General features: G+C 35.1%; 1 protein-coding gene across 1 annotated transcript in view; it reads left to right on the forward strand.

Annotated features, from left to right (window-relative positions):
• Positions 1-13,207: 13,207 nt before the first annotated feature.
• Positions 13,208-19,531, forward strand: part of LOC137408694 (uncharacterized) — a 33,116-nt gene continuing 26,792 nt past the window's right edge. The window contains exons 1-2 of the mRNA XM_068095272.1: positions 13,208-13,333; positions 14,575-14,802. Coding sequence (XP_067951373.1) covers positions 13,216-13,333; positions 14,575-14,802 — 346 coding nt within the window. The 5' untranslated portion in view covers positions 13,208-13,215. The remainder of the gene's footprint in view (positions 13,334-14,574; positions 14,803-19,531) is intronic.

Genomic DNA, 19,531 nt, shown 5'->3' on the forward strand with positions numbered 1-19,531 from the left:
TTAAATATTATGCGCATTAGACGCTTTTGTGATATTAGTATTTTATTTAATAACAAAATTGAGCATTTTTCAAGGATTCAAAACTGTAACTAATTTTTGAGTTAATAAATGCGTTGTATATTAGTTTCATAATACTTCTGGGTAAAAATTAAGAACATCTACTAATCAGGCCTGACATAGATCCTACCTGCTTATTTAGTTTATTGATGAGTGTGTCCCATATCAGGTGACTGTCCGAATGGATTCCTAAGAATTTGATAGAAGATGTCTCTTTCAAATCTGAACCAAATAGTTTTATTGGTTTTTCTAATTTAATTTTCTTTTGATGGTTCATCATTACAATGTACATTGTTTTGTTCATGTTTACAATTAATTTATTTGTATTACATCATTGTTCAATTTTTAAAGCTCATTATTGACTATATCAATGTCATTATTCAAATTCTTAGACTCAAAAAATAAATTTGTGTCATCAGCATATAGTATAGGCTTTAGCTGATTAGTAGATAACACAAGATCATTAATATATATTAGGAATAAGGTTGGACCCAGGATAGAACCTTGAGGAATGCCGCAATTTAAACTTAAAAAGCTAGATTTATAGTTTTCTATAAAGGTTACTTGTTTTCTATATTCCAAGTAGTGTTTTATCCAGTGAATAAAAGACGATGAAAAGTGAATATATTTTAATTCGTGAATGAGTATATTGTGGTAAATAGTGTCAAAAGCTTCACTAAAATTAAGAAATATCTCTAATACTGCTCTGCCATGGTTCATCGCCGATAAAACTTTATTTGTAAGCTCAATACATGCTGCCATCAAGTGTGAGACACTTGACGGCAGCATGTGTGGTATGCTACATTTTTGTGACTCCAGATAACATAAGTTTTAAATTTTACTTAAATACACCTAGCTTGCAAAAATTATATCTACTTAAAGTAAGTTTTAATCTTACGTTAACTTGGTTTTCGTTTTCAGCGTTTACATTTTCTTTTTCCAGCTTGACTTTTTTGCCTCACTTTCACTTTTAGTCGACTTTGTAAAACTTTTTCAAACTGATCCTATGAAAAAGACCGAGTAGCGCTTATTTTAAGCTTGTTTACACCTAGCGACTGCATCGATAACCGTCTTGGTTGCTGGTATCTCCGTCCTTTCTCGTATCTAAAGGAAGAAATTTGCTCAGAACTTTCCTTGTTTCTCAAATTTCTCGTGTGTGAGGGCACTCACATGTCGATGTGAACTGGATATTGCATAGGGTTCCATTAAAGCCTGACCGCAGTGCAAAAGTAAAAAAAGACGAAATTATAGACTTTCAGTTATTTTGACATCCCAATTTTTCACTTACAGGTATGTGGACTAATTAAAATAAATAGACCGCCAACAAACCTAGCTAATAGAAATAGAAACATTAAGCTAATAGATTGATTTTTTTCTATCTAAAAGCCAAATATAAACATTGACAATACTTAACTATGCAATATGATGATATCTCCTTGGGCCCGAACGCTTAGATCTCAATATCGACTGGTTCCATTGACACTCCTTAGTTTCATTGATACTTTCTATGAAACTGCTTTTCAATAGACCTTTGAGATTCCCATACAGAGTGACTATAGCTGTTACATTGATTAATGCCATCATCAATATCATTATATGCGCAAACAAAGAGTGTTATCGACAAAAAGAACAAAGGTGGATTACAGCGTTATGATGCTATGGCATAGCTTTACTCAAGCTGAGAAGGGCACTTACAGAGAGGGTATGTGTTAAGCGCTTATAGTAATTATGCCTCTCTCACATTTTTAGCAATGTGTAAACTGAATGATTGAATTTTTTGTTTTATTTGTTATATTTTTTGCAATGGTTGTGTGGCATTAAATTTTTTTTATTTTTTAAAGCAGGTCAAAGGCTGCAAAGCTTTTAGTAGCTCTCAGTTTTTAGTGTTTGTCTGTCTGTCATTCGTCTGTTCAGGTAGAGCTATAAAGTTTTGGGTACAAAAATTATTTTTCTATTCTGCACTGAATTTAAACTTGCAACCTCCAGGTCTGCAGACCAGCAGATCAGCAGACTAATCTATTTTACTAAACTGTCCTCGCTATACTATGGAATAATAAGGCACATACTTATTCATCATTTCTAAGAATATTAGCACGCTTAAAGCTCACGATTGTGTTATAGATCCTTACTCGTAACGTAATGCCACCAGCTGGTTTTAGACAAAGCACACGGCTTTTACTATAGTAAGTTACTAGTTTTACTAGGTGCAACGCCAGGCAATCAGCTAGTCTTACATAAATAAACAGTTAGCTTTACATATTTGTACCACATGAATGCAGCTGCAGTTGATGTGATTTAGACTGCCCACTGATTGACCAGAGAGAGTGACCTTTTCTACCAAAAATGGTCTTGCAGAATGTTTGGGCTGTTGATGAATTTCTAGAACATGTGGCGATTTTCAAAGGACAATTTACTGACAATTCGACAAGTAGCCTTTCTCTTGCAAACAGCCACATAAACCACCTTGAAGCTTTAAAGCTAAATAAAAGTTTTCAATTAATTTCATTAGCTTTGTTAAAAAAAAACACTTTGATAATGATAATCATGCTTGCTTAATAACAGTGTTCTTTTTTGCAAATTAAAACACAATGTCTGCCATATTTTAATGCAAAAGTAGTTGAGGAGACAACTTCATGCATGTATATGCCCATGTAAGGGTAAGGTTGAAGTATACATGCATCAGCGGTTTATGGTCTTTCAAGAGAGTCAAGAATGAGTTTAATAAAAATATGTATGTTGAAGAATATTTGTAAATTGAGAAGCGAAATGGTTCAACGCGGACGCATTGTTGAAGCTGAGTCATAGGAAAAAAGGTGGATGATTTTCCAAGCAAATCCAAAGTAATATTTTTTAAAATAGTACAGCCACGAATGTAGTGCATGGTTTTTAATGAGCTCAGCCAGCTAAAATAAGTCGACATTACGAAACACAATCTTTAGACTTTCAATGAAATTTTAGATCAACTAAGCCGTCTCAAGTTTTTTCTTTGTCTAAGATTGTGTAATGGCTAGAAGATATACTTGCATTTCAAGTAGCCAGTTTTGAGAACAATTTGTTATAAAATTACATTTGATCTGATTACAAAAAGATTACGTAAGAACTTCCATACTACGTCAAGTTGGTGCAAGTTTTCAAGATCGAGTTGAATAACAAGTCTCATGGTCAGCCTTAAGAATGTGGTTTAGTTTTTGCTGCACTCGGATAGGAAACAACGTATACGAGTATCTCTATTATGTATACTAAAACTGTGGCAGTTCGATGTGTCACAAAGGATCATCAGGCTTGGCAATAAGGTACAGAGAAAAAATATCTACACGATTATTCAGAAATAACTAAAGGGGATTAGTAGGTGCTGGTGCTAGAGTGTCGATCTACAAAGCTGAATGTCTGAAGCTGGAGTTTCGTTTAAAGCAATCATTAATTCAAACCTCTAACCCTGGTTTCTGATGAATAGGCAGGCAGACTTGGCTCTTGTTATAGTAAAGATATCACTTTATTTTTAATTTTTCTAAACATACACATTTGTTTTTTGTATTAGCAGCTTGAAACTTGTTGTAGAAATAAAAAAATGAAAATCCGATTTCAATTGACATTCAAGATGTGCATTTCCCTCAACTTAACATAAAGTTTTTGTAATCATCAATTACTGTAAACCAAATTTGAGTAATAAAAAGGAAAAGTTGTCGATACAAACCAATAATACCACAGTTGCTGTACAGTCATTAAATTAAAAAGTTAAGTGGGGCTTTTTTCCTGTTTCATAGACTTAAAGGGGTAGTTTGAAAAAATCTTGGAATGTATTGGGCAATTAAAATGTATTTTACACATTGTATAATGTAAAAGCCAAGTAACCTAAACATTTTCAGTATGAATTATTTATATTCTGAGGGCATATGCTGTGTATCAATGATATAACGTTGATTTGAAAAAAAACATGGTTGGTTAGATAGATCAGTATTGTAACACGCCATTTTGATGAGCTGTGAAACATAATACAGTAATACTTCAACTTACGAGTGCTCCAACGTACGAGAAACTTGAGATACGAGCCAGCTTTTAAGCAAGTTTTAGCACTAACATACGAGCTATGTTTGAGATACGATCACGTGAGTCAGTTGCCAAGTATGCCGGAGGTGTTTTATGAGAACAGCATCACTCTGTATTTTTCAACTGCTCAGGTTATACTTCTGTACCGTGTTGTTTGTGTGGGGTTTTCAGTGCAGAATTATGTAAATTAAAAGTACTCTGCGTTGACCAAACGTTTGCCAGTAAAATAAAAGATAATGCAAAAAAAAAGCAAACGATAACAGTTGATGTTAAATGGAAAATTATTGAAAAATATGCGAAATATGTATGCGTGATTGAGTTAGCTCAGCAATATGACAGAAATACATCCACAATTATCAAACAGGATTATCAAAGGATTATATTCAGGGCATTTAGTTCACAAAAGGACCAACCATAGTTTTTAAACGGCGCAGCGATCTTCACGACCGCTGATGGAGAGACTGCTCAGGCATTGGATAAAAGATAAGCAATTGGCCGGTGACAGCGCAACTGAAATGATGCTATGTGAAAAGGCCGGTGCGATCTATCAAAACTATAAAAATAGACATTCGGACAAGTTGAGTAGTGGTCGTGCATTAACCTTTTGTGACGACACCTGTGTTTGTCCTAATCGCAACATATTGAAAGGGCGACAAAGGCAAACATCCTTAAATAGGTTTGTTTTAAAACGGCCGGCTAGTCGCGAAAGCGAAACAAAGGAAAAATTAACTAACCAGCGAGAAACTTCAAACTACGAACACCGAAGAAATTTTAATTACGTTAAGTTAAAAATAAAAGTTTGCTTTTATGTTTGCCTCTAAGTTTGTCTTTTAAGACAATGATAAAATCCAAATTTATCAAAGTCAACTGTTGTAATGAAGGATAACTTATATCTCCCTCCCTGGCAAATGCTAGCGGTAGCTGCGATTGTATGTATTTAATTTTACATTTTAATTAATCACATCTCCTTGCATTAATTTTTAATTGTTGCTTTTTGAAAGCATGTGGGAAATTAGGACAATAACCAACATGTTCTTTCTGTTACAATATCTTGTTTTGAGTGTTTTATTTGCATTTTTAGAGTATGGAAACCAATCAGTTTAATGGTTCTATATATAATTAAATTGCACCAACATGCGAGTAAATTAACATACGAGCTCAGTTTTGGAACGCATTAAGCTCGTAAGTCGAAGTATGACTGTACAAGCTACTATTGATTTGAAAAGATAGAAGAGTCGTGCTTTAAAATTGACACATTATTAGACAGTTTCTGATGCCATAGATGCCATACTAAGTGATTTTGTTCAGCCAAGTTGTTCAGCCAAGTTTGCATTTGATTGAATTCTACGTTGATAGCGGGTGCAATCTTTTATAAATTGTTTTATAAATGCTTGAAGCGCAATGAATGTATCAAATAACCATGAAACAAAAAGAGCCAGAATGACAAGTTCTGTTCCTACAAACTTCTGTAGTTTCAGTTAGAGTATGATTGCTGCCATGTGGTCGACCGAACCCACTGTAGCTGACTCTTAGAACACCAAACTTACAAAATTAACCTGCATGCTACTGATTCCGCCAACTAGTGTTAGGGTAGTTGAAACTGGTAGTCCTGTATATAAGTGTGGTATTGTAGTACTGCATGTAAGTGTGGTCTTGTAGTACTGTATATAAGTGTGGTCTTGTACACATGTATGTAAGTGTGGTCTTGTACACATGTATGTAAGTGTGGTCTTGTACACATGTATATGAGTGTGGACTTGTAGTCCTGTATATAAGTGTGGTATCAGTAAACGTTGCCGAGTTTCACTGTTATAAAATCATCGCGGGGCTTTGAGTTACGCCCATCGCTAATGCATCACACTTCTTTACAAAATTATTTAAGGTGGTCACGAGTTATTTGGAATTCGGCATAGCATCATCATCGCAAAAATCTCTCCTGCAGTTCTTTACATTGAAAAAACTCATAAATGTAACTTACCGCAAGTTTTTGGTTTACCAAAAGCCTCCACATTGATAAATATTCATAAAAACCTCTGGATTCAGTCAAAAATTTATAGTTTCGCATGATCGAAATAAACTTCCTAGCTAAATAGAAACCAACCACAAGGTATATGCACAAAAGTTTTACACTATTGCTAGCTGCTTTCACGAATTATTTTATTTGCGAATGTGTTCATCCGCGAAAAAATTTAGTCCGCGAAGACGCCATGAAAAGACAATTCTCGCGAAAGTTGACTCCGCGAATAATTTCATCTTGTTGGGTATATATGTACATATATATATATATATATATATATATATATATATATATATATATATATATATATATATATATATATATATATATTTATATATGTATATATACATATGCATATGTATATATATGTAAATGTATATATATGAATGTATATATTTATATATGTATATAAAACTGTTATGCTTTGTTATGCTAGAACTCGAATTATTCTAATCCAAGGGCTTGTGCATCTAGTTTATGTCTTGATTGTCAAAAGTATATAATACCAAAACATCAATTATTACTCCAAATCCATTTTCTTATTTAAATGTTTACCACTGTATTATTTTAACAGATCATATGCCAAAAGGAAAGCAGCACATTTTAACTTCTTCTGGATCGGAGTTACCTTAATTATTTGTGGCAGCATTATTATCCTTCATCCGCAGGTGAAAGCAGTAAGACCCCGATATATTATTGCACCAGGTATGCCTCAATTGAACCCATTTGCGATCACTTTAAGCTTTGATTAAAACTGATTATCTGGCAGCTATTGTTACTTTGTTAGTTATTAGTAAAAAGGTCAAGTAAACACGTAAGTCGGTTTATGGACATTGTGGAGACACACATCAGTCTTATCATGAAGACTAAAATGTAGTAGGCTCAACTCATTTGTATTTGCAAAAATATTAATTATACTACCATTCAATTGGACAATAATTCTAATTTTGATTATTTAAACCCAGTTGCTATTACAAGACAATAAGAAATCATGAAATGGTTCTTTAAAGGTAGTAATGCGATAAATGTAAGCTTGCAAAGATTTTCTTATAATTTAATTTTAATGTATTTTTCATAGGTAAATTCTCTATACAGAATTATACTCTGCTTGAATCTACTGTCATGAGTTGTCTAAGTCATGAGCTTTAGTGGGTGTATCAAGTCAAAATTGAAAGAGTTCAGTATTCCAAAAGATGTTGTCTACAATTATGTAGGTAGGTTTTGCTTTGACAAAATATAGTAGTTTTTTCTGACAGTACCAAGGATATTTGTTTAACCTGACAACCAATAGCTATGCTGAATGTGTGATTTTTAGCATTGTGTAAAAATTGCTAAAAGATAATTGATGGAGCTTTGGCAAACATGGAAAAATTAACAAAAGGGTTGTTTTCTCATAAATATAGTCAAAAGTTTAGAAAAGAACACAACTCCATTGTAAAAATGACAAGTATTTAAAACAAACATTGAATAGCGCACACATTTGAAAAAAATTGCTAATTGCTAAAATACTATAAAATTTCCTAATCGTTCATTACGTTGAAAGGTGACATAATTACCAAAGGTACAACTACAAGTGGCAAACCGGCTCCCTTGGTAAATCCTAAAAACTCCTCTTACCAATCAGTGTGCTGGGTTGTACAGCTAGATGTATTAGCTTACACACCTTTCCTGTTAAATCTAACCAGTTGGTTTTTCGTAATTATTTTCACATTTTACAACAAACATTTGTAAGATTGCTGTAAGATTTATCGTGTAAGATTGCAAGTGTCAGTTATTCTCCACTATCTTATATTTACATACATTTACATATATAGTAGATATTTAAATTCTCTTATCTCCACTACTTAATAACGTTGGATTTGCCACTGTTCGTGATAGTGGGTCATGTTCATTTCCTTCAGCAGCCGAGTTACTAATTTTTTTCCAGCTACGAGTAGGCCTACTGTAACTTACTATTACAGAACCTTCACGAGTACTCCGAGCGTTGTGATATGCTATTGTGAAAAGAGAGCAGCTGCTATCGACTTACTGTCACCCTGCATCAGCCATGACCAGCTATACGTCGCCTGCTCAAAAGTAGGCACACGCCGAAAACTGTTTCTTAATATGTCCGACAGAAAAACAAAAAATGTTGTCTATCAGCATGTGTTGCGTTGAACTAAGGGAGAGAGAGAGGGAGAGAAAGAGAGAGAGAGGGAGAGCGAGGAGGGGAGGGGGGGAGAGAGAGGGGGGAGAGGGAGAGAAGGAGAGGGGGGGGGGGAGAGAGAGAGAGGGAGAGAGAAAGAGGGAGAGAGAGAGGGAGAGAGGGGAGGGAGAGACGGAGAGGAGAGAGAGAGGGGGGAGAGGGAGGGGGAGAGAGAGAGGGGAGAGAGAGAGAGGGAGAGAGAGGGGAGAGACGGAGAGAGGGAGAGAGAGGGGGAAGAGGGAGGGAGAGAGGGGAGAGACGGAGAGAGGGGAAAGAGGGAGAGAAGGAGAGAGAGAGGGAGAGCGAGGAGGAGAGAGGGGGGAGAGAGAGAGGGAGAGAGAGAGAGAGAGGAGAGAGAGGGAGAAGGAGAGAGGGGAAAGAGGGAGAGATGGAGATGTAACTGTATATTTGGAGTTGTTTTACAGTATGAAAGACAACTCTCAATAAACCTTATGCTGCGCGTGAATCTATTTCTGTAGACGGGTAATGCAACTAGTATACATATATATGGTTACAACACAAAACCATATAATTCTGTAGCTAGCTCTCTTTGCAAGACTTGAAATGACTCAACTTGGGAGCACCTGGATATCAACCTTAAAGGTTGACTTGCAACAAAATTCACGTTACAGTTATTTGATACGAAAAGATTCACCATGTCTTACTCTGTTGTGCTGTATGTACAAAATATGTGGAAATGTGATTACAAGCTCTTAAAAGCTCAAAAACGAAAAAAAAATCGCAGCCACACGAGACCGCCATAGTTTGAATTCCCTTTCCAAAATGGCTCAAATGTAACGTAGTTGTGGTAGATAGTTTCTGTTTACACTTTCATGCAACCTTATTCGTCAAAATATTTTCAAAAATATACTTCACGCATTCAATAAAACCATGTCTATTGTTCTTATGAGTTTGTTTTATCATCGTTGTAATGCTGTCACTTTTAGCAGTGATAACTTATAACTTACCGTAAAAATTCGTTTAATTTTATAGCCTTAGCTCGAAGGAGTACACATCATTGTCTGATAATCATGACGAGCCTGTTGGTCACTTGTGATAATCAAAAAATGCTGCAGAAATATATTTGTGAAGTATTGGGTCACATGATCAGATTACGACTTGCTAATTAGACTAAACCGAAACAAAACTGTAAAGTAGCGAGCATCTATATTTGATATGTGGTCTTCAGTAAACCCGAAGTGTTTGTCACAAACTAGTACTACGATACGTTTATATTGAGCTTTTTATTGGCCTTTCAATTCACGTAAGAACATCATGTGACAAGACAATAACAAACTGTAAAACAAACTTGACTACGTCAGAGAAATAAAGAGATTCCAATCTACGGCGGCTTTTCGTTTTTGAGCTTTTAAGAGCTTGTAATCACTTTTCCACATATTTGGAACCTACAACACAAGTAAGACATGGTGAATCTTTTGATACCAAATAACTGTAATGTGAATTTTGTCGCAAGTCAACTGTTAAATAATACAAGATACACTTTAAAATGCTCTAAATTTGCTCTTAACTCTCAAAATTTTATTGGGGGAGGGCCCCTGAACCCGCCTTCTCTGGGAGGGCGCTTCTGCTTCCCTCCCAGACCCTCCCTGCACGGCCAAGTCGGTCCTCGGCAACTACTAACAGACAGTCTCCTGACCACTTTTTCTTTGGACAATACAGCCCTGATATATATACATATACACACATATATATATATACACACATGTCTATGTATGTATATGTATATATATACATGTATACATATATATATATATATATATATATATACATATATATACAGGTATATATATATACAGGTATATATATAGGTTGCTATATACACATAGACTACACATATACATGTATATGTATATATATATATATATATATATATATATATATATATATATACATATACACATATACATATATATATATATATATATATATATATATACATATACACATATACATATATATATATATACATGTATATATATATATATATATATATATATATATATACATATACATGTATATGTGTAGTCTATGTGTATATAGCAACCTATGCGTGCATGTATCATTTTATAAGCCTATATCATTTACTTTAAATATATATATATATATATTAACTAAAAGCAAGTGCAAAAGCATATAAAAAGAGAACTCTACACTAAAAACCTAAAAGATTATTAGTGGAGTATGAAATATTTGAAAAATTATTGCGAAAAAAGTAAACTTTTAGTATTTGCGTTACAAATTTGTTTCGTGCGAAGCACTCCTCAGACGAAATTGTACTAAAATGAAAAGCTTTACCGAATGTGCCAAAATATCAGAAATGGGCTCGCTGTATTAATCATGTAATTTAGTCATTGAACTTAAAACCCCTTTTAAGTTCAATGAATTTTTAAGTTTTTGGGGTTTTAAGTTTTTGGGGTTTTAAGTTCAATGAATTTAGTGCTAAGTGTAACCGAGAAGATAACTCCTAGCTTGTCTGCAATTAGAAGTCAATTCATTTCTTTTATTTAATGCGCTTAAGTGTGGTTTGCATATTATGAAGTATTTTTCAAGTAAACATAATTTGCATCGTTTTGTTTGTATATGGTTGTGCTTGAGCTAATATTTTCCATGTTATGTTGTATGTTGAGTTGTTTTCTTTCAACTTCCAAATGTGCTTGCTCAATTCTGTGTGGTGTTGTTTGTTTTTGTTGTTAAACGAGGCTTTATGGTTGCTGTATCTAGTTTTAAATTCGGTTGAGCAAAGTCCTATGTAGGTCGCTACGTGGTTGTTTGTATTGTTGCTTACTGTTGCTTGATATATCACATTTTTGGCTCTGCATTTTCCTTCCAAAGGGCAGTTGTTTTTTTGTCTGCAATTGCAACTTTTTTCATTGTCTTCTTTTTGTAGTGTACTGGTTTTATTAAGGGTTTTGTTGCTTCCATCAATGATTGTTTTTATGTTTGGCATTACTGAGTAGCTCAGTTTTAAGGTTTGTCTATTAAATATTGCTTGAAGTGGGTGTTTCTTTGGGAAACATGTTGTAACTATGCTGAAGAATTTTTGTCCAATATTGGTTGCAACATTGGCGCTGAATGGTGGGTTGTACCATGTGATTTTTCTTTGTCTGTTACGTTTTTTAGGTTTTTTCATGTTGGTTTCATATTGTAGTTTGCTGTTGTATCCACTCTTGTGGAGTGCTTCTTGGTATGGTTGCATTGTGCTGTTAAATTGTTGTTCATCTGATGAAAGTGCGTTTAATCGTTTGTTTATGTTGTCTGGTAAGTTTTTCAATATGGAAGGTGGATGGTTGCTTTGTTTGTGCACATATAGTATTGTGTTGCCTGGTTTTTGGAAAGGCTTGAAGCTGCCATCTTGTAGATTTAAAGTTACGTCAAGAAAGTTCACTGATCGTTTGTTCGCCTCAATAGTAATTTTCAAGTTGTTCTTATTAAATATGTTGCATATTAGTTTCTTTGTTCTCTCTATAGCTTGTGGTGTACCCTTGCAAACCGCAAGTCAGTCATCTCTGTATAGTCCAATGCTGCAAGTCAATTCTTTGGGTATTTGGGTCAGTAAGTAAGTCCCTACTAATTCACAAGTCTCCGCTCCGTTGTAGCTACCCATAGTCAAGTCAAACAATTTATTAGAGTTCTTCTTTGCCCAGGCCGTGTCGTTGTGAAATACAAGCGAACTTTTTGCATGTAGTATGATTGCCTTTTCGTCTTCTGTGATATTTGTTATGTTGCTTGCAAAATCTAATGCTTTTTTTAATAGTGCCTCTGTTATTGAAGAGTAAAATTCACAAACGTCAAAAGTAATAAATGCTTGCTGTTGCTTTTCCTTTATTTCTCTAAACCAATTCAGTACATCACCCGTACTTTGCCATAATTTTACATTAGTTTCTCTTGTCACTTTTTTGTTGATACCTGTGAGCAGAGTTTTGCTTATTTTTCCTATTTCAGATTTTGTTGGATTGATTAGTCTACACGTGGGGTGGTTTGTGAAGTTATCTTTGTGGTCTTTTAACGTTATGAATGGCTGTTTCTCTGCTATTGTCTCAATTCTTTTCTCAAGTCCTAATTTGTGCGCTATTTCTTTGTCTTTTGATGTAATTTGGTTTACTGCTGTCTTGTCAGCTTTTTTGTAGGTTTTAGTCACATTATTTTGCAACATTTTGCTGTATTCATCATTTTCAAGTCTGTAAAAATTGGTTGTTTTGTCAGCTTTGACAAGTATTTTATTGTTTGCTTGTATTGTCTTAGTGTCTTGAAGTAGTTTTCGTTGAAGTTCATTGTTGTATGGCTTGAATTTGATGTTTTGTATCATTTCTGTTATCTTACTTTCAAAATCTGACATTTCTTTTATAAAAGATGGCAGTTGCTTTGTTTTGAATCCATAGGTTTCTTTTTGTTCTGATTGCTGATTTGGGTTTAAGAAAAAATGTGCTTTCCATCTCATTCGGTGAGTTAACTTCTCGGTCATTTCTATTAATCTTTGTAGGTAATTTGATTTTTTTGGTATTGGTATATTTTTCATAGAGTAACCAAAATATATATATAAGTAACCAGAGTAGAGTAACCAGTAGAGTAACCATATATATATATATATATATATATATATATATATATATATATATATATATATATATATATATATATATATATGTCAATACCGTATTTGTCAATAGGTGATCACGTCAGCCTCTTGCAGTTATTTCAAGTTAATATATACAGTATATATACTCAGTTTTGTTAGAATTCCATTTATTTTAATTCTCGGGCTTGTACATCTAGTTTGTGTCTTGATTGTCAAAAATATATAATACCAAAGCCATCATTTATTACTCCAAACCCACTTTTCTTATTTCAATATTTACCACCGTATTATTTTAACAGATCATATGTCAAAATGAAAGCAACACACTTTAACTTCTGCTGGATTGGAGTTGCCTTAATTGTTTATGGCAGCATTTGTATCTTTCGTCCGCAGGTGAAAGCAGTAAGACCAAAATATATCATCGCACCAGGTATGCTATAATTGAACTCTTTTGAGGTCACTTTACGCTTAGGATGCTATGAGTACTATAAAGTCTTTGTTTAGAAGTAGCATTTTGGCACCTCGCAACAGGAAGTAACTTTGTTATAGCTCCCAATGACGTCTCAAATTAAACTGTTTCACACTTGAAAAAGTCGATAGTATATTAAGGCAACAAGTTGTACGACTAGCAACATCTAACTATAGTACCAGTAGTACTAGAACTTACCCCAGCTCAATTTCAGAGTTAGTTTATGTTTTCTTTGTTTAAACTAATATATAAAACAGCTGCAGTAGTTTCAAATCAAAGCAGCTAGATAAAGAAACAAACTTTTGGTTAATCAAGAAACTATAACGGTGTTAATGTTAACAAAATTTTGGTGTCGGTACTTATTAAAACTAGTTATCTGGCAGCTATTGTTATTTTGTTAGTTATTATTAAAAAAGACAATAAACACGTAAGTCGGTCTATGTACACGATGGAGTCACTCATCACTCTTATTCTTATCATAAAGACTAGAAATATGATAGTTCAAACTCGCTTGTGACAAGAATAATAACAATACTACCATTTGATCGAACACTACTTTAAATTTGATTTATTGATATCGAGTTTCTATTGCAAAACAATAAAAAACCATAAAATGATTCTTTAAAGGTATTCTTGTGATAGAAGCACAATGGTAAATAACAAACTTGTCAATTTATATTAAGCTTAAAAATATTTTCTTATAATTTAATTTTATTATATTTTATAAGTAATTTTTTTTTGCAGATCGTACTCTGACTGCCTAATGCTAGCAGAAGTTATTTTTCAAAAATTTTAGTCATGAGTTTTGGTAGATAGGGCAGTTCCAAATTAAAAGGAATTCATTATGCCAAAAACGTGTCAACAATAATTGTATTAGTAGTTTTTGCTATGACAAAATGAAGAAGTTTTTTTCTAATAGCTCTAAAGATGTTTGCGTAACCTGAGAGTCAAAAAATGTGCTAAATATCTAGTTTATTAGCATTGTGTAAAAAATTCTTAAAAATACTTGCTGGAGCTTTTGCAAATATGAACAAGTTAACAAGAGAGTTGTTTTTTTATGAATATAGTCCAAAGTTTAGTAGAGAAAACAACTTTATTGTAAAAATGACAATTATTTAAAACAAACAGATTTAATAGCACACACACTTGAAAAATAAAGCTGGAAAGCTATAAAGATTCTCAATTGTTTGTTATGTTTAAAGATTACTTAGTTACCGAAGGTAGAACTACAAATGGCAACCCGGCCCCTTTGGTAAACCCTATAGAAACCTCTTACCAATCTGTGTGTTGGAACACCCAAGTGACAGATGAAGAATGCAAAGTACTTCAGGTGACAGAAAAAGAGGAAACACTGACATTTCCACATCAGGTTGTGTCTGGAGTTCCAGGAAGTGGGAATGATTGGATTTTGTGGTTGGGATCCATCACTCGTAAGTTTAGTGAAACACAAACATTGATAAATGTGACTAATAAATGGGAATGACAAAGTGATTGCTTGTCTGTAACAGCATGTAACGAAAAATTGATGATATATTGTTTCCTCACCCCAGATACCCCGTATGGGTGGTAAATTCTGCTCTAACTCGGGTCTCCTACCAGAGACCTGGGAGTTTGAGCACTCGCCTCAAGATCTTAGCTGTTCCCAATAGCGCACTTTTCTGCAACTCACCTGAGTTGATTGTTGTTGGTATTTGGGCAAGCCACATTTTATGCGCCGGTGTTATTGCGCCCAGTGCCCCAATGACTACTGGGATTACAGTTGTTCTTACATTCCAGCATTTTTCAATTTCTTCTCCAAGAGGGAGATATTTCTCTACCTTTTCTTTTTCTTTGCTGACTATATTGTAGTCATTGGGTACTGCTATATCTATTATAGTAGCCCTCTTGTTCTCCTTGTCTACCACCACAATATCTGGTTGGTTTGCTAGGACATACTAGCAAACCATATATATATATATATATATATATATATATATATATATATATATATATATATATATATATATATATATATATATACAGATAATGGTTGAGACTTCACTGATATAGTGCTCAAAGTTGTCCACCGAGCCTGTATAAGTACAAAGATGGAAAAAGTTTTTAGCAACAGTTTATGACTAAAAGTTTCATACTGCATGCAGTAATCATCAGATGCTAATGTGAAGTGCTTGTGTATAATACTTGGCCAAATCAAGTAAAAAAGCCTAACTATTAAATTGGTTAATTGGTGAGCTTAGCTTTAGATAAGTAAAATTTGGTGACGTGTCTACAGGATGTTACTATATCACTTTTCTGATTCAGGGTAGCCATGTGAGGTTGGAAAATTATAAAATACTTCTCAGTGAAGCATAGATTGCACTTAGAAACAGTGCATTCTATGTGTGTGTTCTTAGTGTATTCTTGGTTCTGTGTTTGTGTCATGCAATTTTTTATCTGACGATTGGTGTAAACTTAACATCATTTTGCATCATGAAACTTTAAGTAATAAACTGTTGCTAAAAACTTTTTCCATCTTTGTACTTATACAGGCTCGGTGGACAACTTTGAGCACTATATCAGTGAAGTCTCAACCATTATCTGTATATATATATATATAGTGTATATATAGTGTATATATATATATATATATAGTGTATATATATATATATAGTATATATATATATATATATATATAGTATATATATATATATATAGTATATATATATATTAGAGTTGCCCCGATTTTGGTATCGGAATCGGTATCGGTGCCGATATGAGTGTCAAGTATCTGAATCGGTATCGGCCGATCTTTTCTTAAAAAATCTGAACCTTCCGATACTGTTATATTGCTGGGGGAGCAATAAAGCACTCACCGTGAACTCCTGATCACAAGAGGCCGTCAGCTTGATCTCCAGTCACTATATAGCGATGGGGGTCACGTGTCTCCTAGACGTCTAAGCCGTAGCCTAATAGCCATCTAAGCCGTAGCTTCCAGTAGCTATAACTTCTAGTAGTCTATTTAGCCTGTGGTTCTTTATTCCTGAACGTGTTACAATATGAATATATAACATGCCCTTTTTTTTCAAGACTACACCGCTTAATCTAAAATCCAAATACGAACTCTAATTCCAATATACTCAAACTTGCCCAAGTGCAACCACTGTTAGCAGAACACATAATCTCTCAAGAGGAGCGTTAAATTCAATGAAGCAGGGTTATCAAGCCAAGCAGGTTAGATAATCACAAAAGCTTCAAATCATAGTTACCGTTTCGAAGATGAGTTAAATATCTCTCTACTCACCCAATATTCTGTTTACTTACTCGTCTTTCTTCAGTCATCAGTTATCGCAAATTTAACAGTTTTAATCGCACCCCAATCCATCTCAATCTAACTCATCTCCATTTAGCAAATCGCCTTCCTCCATACTGGCAGTATCCCCATACCAATCGGCCTTCTCATGTTCCTCCTCCATTGCCTCCAGGTTATCTGAAACTTTTGGCTCAGAACCAGCAAGCTGGTCGTCATTGCCACTCTGAACTTTTGGCTCAGAACCAGCAAGCTGGTCGTCATTGCCACTCTGAACTTTTGGCTCAGAACCAGCAAGCTGGTCGTCGTTGCCACTATGAACTTTTGGCTCAGAACCAGCAAGCTGGTCGTCATTGCCACTCTTTTCGGAACTTTCAGGTTGGACCTCCTCTTTGGGTTCCTCAACCTTACTCTCCTCACAACTAGCATCTCTACTAGGGACTACTCTCACAACGGAGGTTTCAGGTTGGATCTCCTCTTTGGATTCCTCAACCTTACTCTCCTTACTAGTAGTCGTTACGGAACTCGCGCTCCTTGCACCCCTCCTCTGAGCCCTCTTTTGCTTTACAGCAGCCAAGTGCAACAGAGCCTCTCTATACTCCTTCTCACTCTCAATCTCCTCCTCCAACTCTCTCTCGTCCTTCTCTATAGCAGACAATGCGCGCTTGTACTGCTCCTCTACTTGTCTCCTCCTATGCAAGAGCATAGCTTTCCTCTGCTCGATGGCAGCCTCGGTCGAAACAGACTCCGACTCCATCTCTTCTACAAAACTATCCATCTTAGCAACAAAGGGTAAACTTGAACTAGGCTTCTTCAACTTAGAATCCGGTCCCCTATTGTTACTCTCCTCTACCCTACGCTTAATACCCGCTGCAATATCTCTATAGGAAGACCCACCAAGAGTACATCCTTCAAGTCCATGGTCTAACTTCCCACAAAATCTACACAATGTCTTCTTGCAATCTACCGCAAAATGTCCTTGACCTTTACAATTATAACAAATAAATCCAGGACACTGAGCAGCATAATGGTCTCTAAAGCTTTTGCAGACAACACACTTAATGTTACCTGGCTTACCGTACACTTCTTTCTTACCTTCGCTCTGGTTCTTACCCGACTCACACCCCTTCTGCTTACTAAACACCGTGTTACCTTCTGAATCCCTCGTCACCTTCACACCTCCACCCCTGTTTCTACCTGCACCGCCGCTCTCGGCACCACCACCTCCCGGCGAATCGCCAGCACTCTTCATAAGTGATAGAGAAGTAAGATTGGTCTGATATCAATCTGAAACTATAAACAAGGTCATTTATAATATTCCATACCATATTTCTTAGGTGGTTTACTAACTCGACCTAAGCTAGTGACAACAGGTTCTTTACTAAGAGGCACAAATTTACTTCTAGAATTTCTTCTAGGCAAATCATTACTATTTCCTGGAACGAGTCTATTCTCAACAACAGAGGTTTCCTCCTCGTGTTCACTGATACCAGGAGTTTCCTCCACGTGCTCAGCCACACCAGGAGTTTCCGCCCCTTGTTCAAGGATCTCTAAATCAGGGATCATGTTCTCCTGACTTTCAGATAAACCGTTGGCATTTTTTACTATTTCAGAGTTGCCCTCTTTTGAGGAGTAGCTATCCAAGGAAAGACAATTTTCCTCAGAAGAGTCAGACGATGTGTTCTCGTCATCAGAATTCAACAAAAACAAATGTTTTCTATTTCTGCGTATTTCACTCATGCCTACATTGACCCAGTAACTTTCAGGGGATTTATCCTTTCTCAAAACTATACCTCTTGAACCTACATCTGTAGGAGCTTTTACATAAACCATTTGGCCAGGTTTTAACTCGTCTAACTTTGAAACTCTATACTTTTTATCCCACCGTTTCTTAATTTTCTTTTTACGTCTAATTTCATTTTCTTCAAATAGTTCATAGTCTACATCACTTTCATAAGGGAAGCCCAAGTTTGATCTAATAGCTCGACCAAAAATCAGATCACTTGGCGTATATCCTGAAGCCAAAGGTGTAGTCCTATACGCAGACAAAGCCACATCTTTATCTCGGCTTTTCTCCCATAATCCTTTTACAATTTTTACGGCGCTTTCTGCTAAACCATTAGAACAAGGATACCAGGGGCTACTAGTAGTTAGAATAAAGCCCATTTTCTCTCCAAAGTTTCTAAATTCTTTACTAGCATAACAAGTTCCATTATCAGACCTGATAACATTGGGTATACCAAATCGAGAAAACAGATACTTGAGCACTCGAATTATCTCTCTTGCAGTTTGAGATTCTATATGCAGACATTCTATCCACTTCGAATAATAGTCTATAGCTATCAGATAATATTCGTTATCAAACACAAGTATATCTGAACCTATCACCTCCCATGGTTTAGAAGGCATTTCTGCTTCATACATGGGCTGGTGTTTAACTTGACCATGCATAATGCAAACATTACATCTACTTATATAATCTGCAATCTCCTTACTATAACCAGGCCACCAAAAATGACGCTGGGCTCGTCTGCGACATTTCGTTATGCCTTGATGACCTTCATGACAAATTTCCAAATACTGCAGTCTTAATGACTTGGGAATATACAGCCTAGAGTCATATAACAATATATTATTATAAATACTTAATCTCTCTCTAGATCCATATAAACCTATCAGTTCTTTACTAGAACCATCCATTTCAGATGGCCAACCAGAATATAAATACTCTATACACTTGAGAGCATCTGAATCTTTACTAACCTCTTCTCTTAGTTTCTCTTCTTTAACGTCCCCATATGCAGAAGAGGAAACTATCGAGTTAACATAAGCTTCTACCTTATTACAAACAGCTTTACTTACCTCATCACAAA

This window comes from Watersipora subatra, chromosome 11 (assembly GCF_963576615.1).
Source record: "Watersipora subatra chromosome 11, tzWatSuba1.1, whole genome shotgun sequence".
Taxonomy (NCBI): domain Eukaryota; kingdom Metazoa; phylum Bryozoa; class Gymnolaemata; order Cheilostomatida; family Watersiporidae; genus Watersipora; species Watersipora subatra.